The 9,213-nt window shown below is 32.0% G+C and overlaps 1 protein-coding gene across 1 annotated transcript; it reads right to left on the reverse strand.

Moving 5' to 3' along the window:
• Positions 1–3,782: 3,782 nt before the first annotated feature.
• LOC147815783 (uncharacterized) lies at positions 3,783–8,561 on the reverse strand. Its single transcript, XM_087156581.1, has 5 exons — positions 8,286–8,561; positions 6,857–7,469; positions 4,912–6,754; positions 4,715–4,794; positions 3,783–4,624 (listed from the first exon to the last, which is right to left on the reverse strand). The coding sequence occupies exons 1-5, from the start codon at positions 8,559–8,561 to the stop codon at positions 3,783–3,785; spliced, it is 3,654 nt and encodes a 1,217-aa protein (XP_087012707.1).
• Between the last annotated feature and the right edge of the window lie 652 nt (positions 8,562–9,213).

A 9,213-nucleotide genomic window follows, 5' to 3' on the forward strand; every position in this document is an offset into this window, starting at 1 on the left:
CAAATTTAACAACCGAAGCATAAAAAGATTAAACTTTTTCTTAGAGAAGATGTTACTTTGGGAGTTAATCTTAGTCTAACATTCCTCTTCATTCCATCTTGACAGGCACCCTGCGATTTCAGAAGTTTTTTTATCCCTTTACATGTCGTTTACTCGAGGTGTCAGGACAGCAAGTGTCATGACAGCTAACGTTTTATTAGAGTTTTTTTTTTAACGACTTTTAAGAAAAATTTGTCTAGTAAAAGGGTTTAATTTGTTTTATCGCTTGCCTAGAGAAGAGAAATATTTGATAACTTGATAAAAAAAACATAACTAAAGCACTAGAGAGCATAATATGTCTAATAAATGATAGAAAAATTAAATGTATTTGCTAAAAAAGACTTGAAAAATTTTAATTTTATTAATGATGAACATGTAGAATATTTAAGTACCTTTAATTATTGTTAGGTGAGATCTAATAATAAATAAGTAAATTTTATCCATTTTTAAAGTTATAATATGAAATTGAAGAAAAAATATAAAATTAATCATTTAAGGCTGCAAAAAAAAATAAACAAAAATCTACTTAATGTTTATGTTATAACTGGATAAAAACCAAGATGCCTCTAAGAATATTTAAATATTTTCAAATAGTACAAACGAGTTTTAACAATAAAACAGACAGTTTATCCATTTTTTGTTTGAAGTTAAAAAATGTATTCAAAGAAATGTTAGAGGGCAACACAGTCAAGATAATATAAAGCTAAACAAATAAACACAATTCTACTTTTTATATTAAAGCCACATAATAACAAGATTACTCTGAGAATATTTTAACATCTTTAAATAATATAAATGGGTTCTAACAATAAAATAGATAGTTTAGCTTTAAGTGTTTTTTTTTTAATTTAAAAAATGTAATCAATGAAAAGTTGTACGGCAAAACGTTCAAGATTATGGAGAACTAAACAAATAAACAAAAATCTACACTTTATAATAAACAAGATTAATCTGAAAATATTTAAGCATCTTCAAATAGCATAAATCAATTCAAACAAAAAATAGAGAGTTTAACTACTTTCTTTGAAATTATAAAATCAAATTAAAGAAAATTTTTTAATTGAAGCATTCAAGATTATAGAAAGTGAAACAAAAATCTATCTTTTATATTAAAGTTACAGAAACGAAATTACTCTGAGATACTTAAACACATTTAACAAGTGTTAGGTGGGTCGAATTAAAAAGATGAGATGATCTGAATAAATTTCATATAAAAGTCCCGAATGTCCTAGAGCAACATCAGCAGAACATGTAATATTAATATGTGATGACGAATGCTTCGGTTTTATCATTGTCAATAAACGAGAGCCATTGAATTAAATATGAAGGCTTATGATACAGATATCCACTGATATATGAAAGAGGTGAATTGTGTATATGGATACTAATATATAGGTTCAAGATAAGTTATGATAAATATAGGATAACAATGAAATGGTGAATTATTACAAATACGCCATTCACTTTTTACCGTAGAATATTTTGTAAAATGTTTTATTTTTAAGCATGCAGAACATGCTTTATGAAATTTTCTGAGAAAAAAGAAAAATAATTTATAAAATAAATGAACAAAAGCTGTCTTTTTTGTTAAATATGTATGAGAATTTATTGGAAATCATTTATCAGGTGTATCATATAAAGTTAACGAGAATTAGAAATGGAACGTTTCTGAATAACTACGAAAAAATATTCACCGGAGACTCAGTAAAATTTACAATAACAGATTAAGTAAGACACTGGTAATAACTTCCTGGCTTAAATGCTACGCCTTTTCCTACTCCAAAACCACCAGGAATTCAAACGACACTGTAAGAAATTCGGATTAAGTTACAGTAACAATTACTGACACTCTCTAAGCATCATCCGTAAAATCTTATACCATTATATATTTTACAGTAACAATTACTTAACCACAGTGATACAATAATTTGATGATAAATATTTCTTTAAAAATTATGGTACATCAGATTCTTTTATTCAGTAAAATTTCACGGTAAAAATAGATTTTACCGTTAAAAATACCGAAAACCTGGATACCGGATCATTTTACAGAATTTGATCTGGAATTTTTTACAGTGCACTAACGCACTATCGGTGGGAGGGCAATGTGATCAGAGCAAGGGGAATTGAGCTCCGGCCAAAATCGTAATAGGTGTAGACTCTACCCACCACACTTCATAGACAGCTTCGCACAAATAAAATAACCACATTGAAATGTCAAAAACAAATTCCCTTCTGAGAAATGCACAGGGAAAAACTTGTATTTTCCTTTACTCAGTTAACGAAAAACACGGTTATATGAGTTTGCGTAAAGACTGAAGTAATTTTACAGAGGTCCTTATTTTTACTTCTATTTATTTATTTATTTAAATTAGTTTTCAGTGGGAAAAAATTTAAAGGCGAGCCGCAAAAATTTGTAAGGTCGGTGTAAGAATAGAAAAATATTAAATATTTCTTCAATGGGTTTTAACAAACAACATTTTTTCCATTAAGATTTTGCTTGAATTAATAAATGATTTACAATTAATTCTACAGTTAAGGCAGTGATCCCTAAACAACACACCTGTTCAGCTTTTTTATTCAGTTCTAGATAAGTAGTGATAACTTACACAATGTTATTATTACATTATAATTACATTACATATAATTGCACTACTTACACATTGTGTAAGCTTAACATAACAATTGTAATAATTCACACTAATCAAATAAATAAGTCAGTTATTTTAAAACTTTTATGTGTCACATAAGTTTTAACTCTTACAACTTGATCTGAAGGACGTTGGTTCTAATTAAAATGCTAATATCAAACCTTGATTAGACAATTCTCAATATAAACCACAATATTTCATTTTACTTTCTCCTAATTTGTTTACAAGATTCCTATATTTATTTTCATTAAGAATAATTTTAATGTTTACTAAATTTTAATATTGCATAAAGATTTAGAATGTTTAATATATAAAAGGACTGGTATTAAATTAATGCTTATAGTAATATAGTGTTTTTTAGGCTTTAGGTTCTGAAAAATTCATAACTTATTTAAAAATAGCAGATCAAAATGAAAATTTTTTTGTTACTACTATAATTGTACCACGTGTCGGAGCTAATAGAGTCAAATGGACTGTAACGTTTGGTAATTTTTTATTGAATGAGAAAAGAATGTTAGAAAGCTACGCTTGGCGCATTACAATCTCGCCAATGAGGGCGCGGACATCCCGGCCCCCATTGAAATATTCTGACATTTGAATGTTTCAATAATCATAAAAATAACAATAATAATAGAAATAATAATAAAAATACAAATTTAAGCAATATTAATACAATTATTTTTTCACATTTTGAATTCAACATATAAATTTAAGTATTGTTAACAATTGGTAATACAGCAATATTTGAAATGCTTCTTTTGAAAATTCCATGAGGTGTGCGTACGAAAACCACACGGACATTATCATCCTTACCGGTGATAATTTCAGAAATTCGTCCTATAACCCATTTACATATAGGTAAATTGCTTTCTTTTACCAGAACCATCATACCTGGTTTTACATTTTGTTTTTGAAACCACCATTTTGATCTTTGTTGTAAATGACTGAGATAAGAGTTACACCAATTTTTCCAAATTGTTTGAACAATTTTTTGAGTTTTCTGCCATCGGTTAAGCAAATTTTCTTTAAAATCAATCAAATTTTGCTCAGGAAGTGCATTAATTGCTCTTCCAATTAAAAAATGTCCAGGAGTTAAAATTTCATAATTTTCTGGATCAGATGACATAGGAGAAAGAGGACGGGAATACCTTCTATTTGAATAGTTATAGTTAAAAATTCTTCTATTGTTAATTTCGTGGAACCAATGGTTCTTTTAAGGTGATACTTGAATTGTCCGACTCCTCTCTCCCATAATCCACCAAAATTTGGTGAACGAGGGGGTAGAAATTTCCACAGTACTTGCTCCGATGAAAGGAAACCAGATAAATTATCTTTTTTAGCATTTAAAGACTTTAAGAATTTGCTTATCTCCGCCGAAGCGCCAACAAAATTGGACGCATTGTCACAAGATATAGTACAACTTTTACCTCTGCGGGCAAAAAACCGTTTAAGCGTAGCTATTAAAGCACTAGCTGTTAAGTCAGACAATAATTCAAAATGTACAGCTTTAGTGACCATGCATATGAAAATAGCTACATATACTTTGTTATGTAACCCCTTTCTCTGGTTACGATATTTAATCCAAAATGGACCACACAGGTCAAGTCCTGCGTTCGAGAAGGGTGGGCTAGGAATCACCCTCTCAGGAGGGAGATCACCCATTATTTGAGAAGAGACTGTTGGCCTTATTTTAAAACACTGCACACAATCATGCACAACTTGACGAGCTAATTTTCTGCCACTGATTGGCCAAAAAATTTGTCGTACTGTATTTAATAGTCCTTGAGGACCAACATGCAAATCTCTCAAATGAAAGTAAGAAAAAATAATCTTAGAAAGTTTATGACCAGGTGGTAATATTATTTGATGAACAGAATTATAATTCAAATTAGAATTGGTCAACCGACCACCAACTCTAAGCAAACCATCCTGATCTAAAAAGGGATTCAAAAATTTCAATTTACTATTTACAGGAACAGGCTTACCTTTTTTTAAGGCTGAGATATCTGCAACAAAGTACTCACCTTGCACCTGTTTTATAATAACATTTCTGGCTTTATCTAATTCTTTTACATTGAGAGGACCCCTAAATTTATTCACATTTCTACAATTTGAAAGAAACCTAAAAATAAAAGCTAAAATTCTTATTAGTTTCATGTAATTATTTGAAAGATTTAAAAAGTCATCAATAAAGTCATTGTTGGTGATTGAAGTCAGTAGCAGAACTGGTTTCAGTTCTTTCTGAAAAGGTTCACAATCAGGAATTAAATCTAGTTCAGGTTCATTGTTTTTAATTATGTTCTCACTCAGGAACACAGGGCCTTTCCACCAAAGTTTATTGGTAGAAAAAACAAAGGCATCTTGACCTCTGGACAAGGCATCTGCCGGGTTAAATTCTGATGCAATGTGTTTCCAGAGAAAGTCCTTGGACAGTTCTTGTATCTGTACCACTCGATTGCTGACGAAAGTCTTAAGAAGATGGGGTGAGGTCTTGATCCAAGCTAATGCGATCGTGGAATCGGAGTACAAGATGACTTGATCGAATTTAAATTTTAGAGATGAAATAACTCGATGCACGAGTTGACACAATAGTAAGCAAGCTGAAAGTTCAAGTCTGGGGATACTTATGGTCTTAATAGGAGCCACTCTGCTTTTGCTGCAAATTAGCTGACTGGAAGGCACATTGGAATTGGAAACAGTTTGTATGTAGATGCAGGCACCGTAGGCCTTTTCACTGGCGTCTGCAAAGCCATGAAGTCGAATAATCGTTAGTTCCAGGATCATAATGCATCTTGGGATATGCAAAGTTTCTATGTAAGAAAGAGATCGTAAAAATTTGTCCCATTTTTGGTAGACGTGAGGTGGAATCATTTCGTTCCATTCACATTTTAAAAGCCACAATTGCTGCATGAATATTTTAGCACTGCAGATAACAGGACCAAGTAGGCCCAATGGGTCGAAGATTTTGGCAATTTGGCTTAGCACTTCACGCTTAGTGTAATTCGAGCTTAAAGCCGTTGTGACATTGAAGTGAAAAGTATCCTTTCTACTATTCCACAGTATTCCCAGAGTTTTTATAGTAGTATCTGCACAATCTTGTTTGAAGGGAAACGATTGAGATGATTCCGTTGAAGTATCAATGGCATTACAACGCCATTTATGTAATTTCATTTGACCCTTTTGAAGGAGCTTAGTTAGTTGTTGTCTTAGTTCATTAAATTCCTCAATACTGCTTGACCCCGAAAGGCAGTCATCCATATAGAAATCCTCCATTAGAACCTTAGAGGCAATAGGAAAATCCTTTTCTTCATCGGTTGCAATTTGATGTAGAACTCTTGTAGCAAGATAGGGACTGGATGTACAACCATAGGTAACGGTTTTCAAATTGTACACCTTGAGAGGTTCCTCCCTCCCCTCTTTCCACAAAATTTTTTGATATTTAGTTTGCAACGGATTTATTTCGATTTGCCGAAACATTTTATTTATATCGGCCGTAAATGCGAAAATATGCTTTCGAAAACGAACCATAATTGTAAAAAGATCGTCCTGTAGGATTCCGCCTTTACATAAAAAATCATTTAAGGACATTCCATTCGTAGTTTTACAACTCCCATCAAAAACAACCCTTAATTTAGTTGAAGTGCTGGACGGTCGCAATACACCATGATGGGGTAAAAAATATCCTTCATCCGGAATTGAATCATCGCAAATTTCTTCCATGTGACCTAAAGATTCGTACTCGCGAATAAAACTAATGTACAATTCTTTTAATTTAGGATCACGATCTAAGCGATTCCATAATTGTTTTAATCTCTTAGACGCAATTTGTTTTGAATCACCTAATGAAATATTAGCTGAATATTGTTGTTTAATCGGCAATTCAACCACGTATCTACCATCTGTTTTTCGGTAGTGAGTATTTAAAAAATGCTCATTACAATAGTTTAATTCGTCATCAACCATTGGTTTATTTTCGTTTACGTGTTCTATTTCCCAAAAGGAAGTTAACGCCTTATCAAGATTTTCGGTTTCAGCAAGTAAAAAACACGAATCGTTAATTTTCTCTAAATTAGAATTGAAGTTGTTCGCAACTCCCGATACAACATGACCAAAAAACGTTTCAATTAATATTAATTTGGAATCTTTAATTTTAATTTTATTCGTACCCAATAGTTCGAAGAATAATTCTGCTCCTAAAAGAGCATCAATTCGTTTTGGTTTATTCCAATTATTATCGGCAAGTTTTATTCTTTCAGATAAACTTAAATTCGATATGTTTATAAATGTGGGTGGAAGAACCGCAATTTTTGGAACTATTAACAAGTCTAAATAATAAGATTTATTATTTTCTTCATTTGTTAACTCGGTACGAACAAATGATTTAGCTGTAATGCACGAGTCATTAACACCAGAAATCGGAACATTTGTTTTTTGTTTCTTTAAACCCAATAAATTAGCAGCTGTACTGCTTATTAAATTCGAACTTGAACAGCTATCTAAAGTGGCTATTAATGGTCTAAATATGCCCTGCCCATCTTTAATATAAACAACCGCCGTATTTAAAATCACGCAATTAGCATTTTCGTTTTTATTTGTAAACAAAGTGTTCGAAGGAATGAAAGGAGGGGAGAGGGGTGACAAGATGTCTGTCTCCCTTTTCTCTTCTACTGCTGTATCAAATGTAAATGACTCATTTCTCATATTTTCATGAAGTAAAGAATGATGATCTTTGCTTTTACAAAAGCAAGTGTATTTAGACATGCAAGGATTAGGAAAGTGCTTATTTAAGCATGAAAAACACAAATTATGAGTTTTTACTATTTCAATTCGCTGATTTACACTCATTCGTTTGAATTTATCGCATTTATAAAGTTTATGACTTTCCCTACAACCTAATAAACATGGGTTATTCACTTTCGATTTAATTAAATACATTTTCTCTGTATTTGGCCTTGAACTAAAATGGGGCTTCTTTCTTTCCTCTTTAATATTAAGACCTTGCATAATTCTAGAACGTTCTTCCAAAAAACTTAGAAAATTGTCTAGTTTGGGTATTTCGTTTTTCGACAATTTCATTTCAAAACTTTTTCTAACTTCTGGATCGAGTTTTTGGAATAAAATGTGCATTATCAATGTATCTGATAGTTCATTTGATTTCAATTCAAGCAAGTTTAACGCTCGTAAATTACATTTAGTGTTATCGATTAATTGCATGAGCTGATTAGGAGAGTCAGGGACTCTTGAAAAATTTAATAATTTATTAACATGGCAATCGATAACTGCTCGTTTGTTTTCGTATCTATCTTCAAGGGAAGACCATAAAGATTCAAATGTATCTTGGGCTGACTCAAGGCGTTTTGCTTCACCTTTGAGGCAGCTTTTAAGATAGCACAGTCGTTGAGTGTCACTCAACTCTTTATTATTTCCAATAATAGAATTAAATTGAATTTTAAAATTTTGAAATTCTTCATATTTTCCGGAAAAGAAAGGTAGGGGTAAATCCGGAATTTTATATATATTGGTACATGAAGCATTTGATTCCGTTTCATTGGGTTTATTATTATCAATTTTAGAGAGTAAAATATTAATCTTTACCTCTATTTCTTCGATTTCATCTTCTATATCTTGAGCAACATCTAGATTATCTTTCAGATCAATTTCTTCCGGAAGTAGCGTATATCCTTTTATCAGTTCTGATATCGATGCTTGTAGTTCCATTGCTACTTTCAGTTTCTTTTTGAGAATGATGGCCGCGGCGCTTGCATCCTGCTGCGTTGAATGTTCTTCCAAAAATTTTTGGATTTTGTTTATTTTTGTTTTAATTGCCCCACGTTGGCGATTAAGATTTGTTATTGAGTTAATTGTGCTCATATTGAGGCTAGTTCTGCTCCAGGTCGCTAGGACCAAAGATGTCGGAGCTAATAGAGTCAAATGGACTGTAACGTTTGGTAATTTTTTATTGAATGAGAAAAGAATGTTAGAAAGCTACGCTTGGCGCATTACAATCTCGCCAATGAGGGCGCGGACACCACGTTGGGTAAGAATTTTCTGTTTCTGCATTATTTGAACAAGTAAAGATATAATTGTGCTATCAGTTTCTATATTTGATAAAGAAAAGTGTTTCTGATACAGGAACACTGGGCCTTACGAGCTGAACTTGTACATAGAATTAGTTCACAATTTACATAATCAAAAATAATTTTGATAAATATTAATTGGTGCCCGTTGCATTCAAACAAAGATATACTAATGCAATTAAGTTGCAAATATCTTTGCAACTTCAAACTGTAACCAATTAAAACTTTATCGTTATATTTGTTGAGCCATGGTAGCCTTGCGGTTAGGGAATCGGACTCCTGTCCGGAAGGGACAGAGTTTGATCATCGACTCCACTAAGACCCACCGAGTTTATGCGATATCTGTGCTCGTAAAAGTCCTGTGGTAAATCGAAGAGCAAGTGTCATGAGTTCATGGATCTGGTGAAAATCTATGTAGAAATTGTAGAAGTAGCCTCACGAAAGAG

The sequence above is a fragment of the Parasteatoda tepidariorum genome, chromosome 2 (genome assembly GCF_982258835.1).
Source record: "Parasteatoda tepidariorum strain Cologne lab strain chromosome 2, Ptep-v5.0, whole genome shotgun sequence".
Lineage (NCBI taxonomy): Eukaryota > Metazoa > Arthropoda > Arachnida > Araneae > Theridiidae > Parasteatoda > Parasteatoda tepidariorum.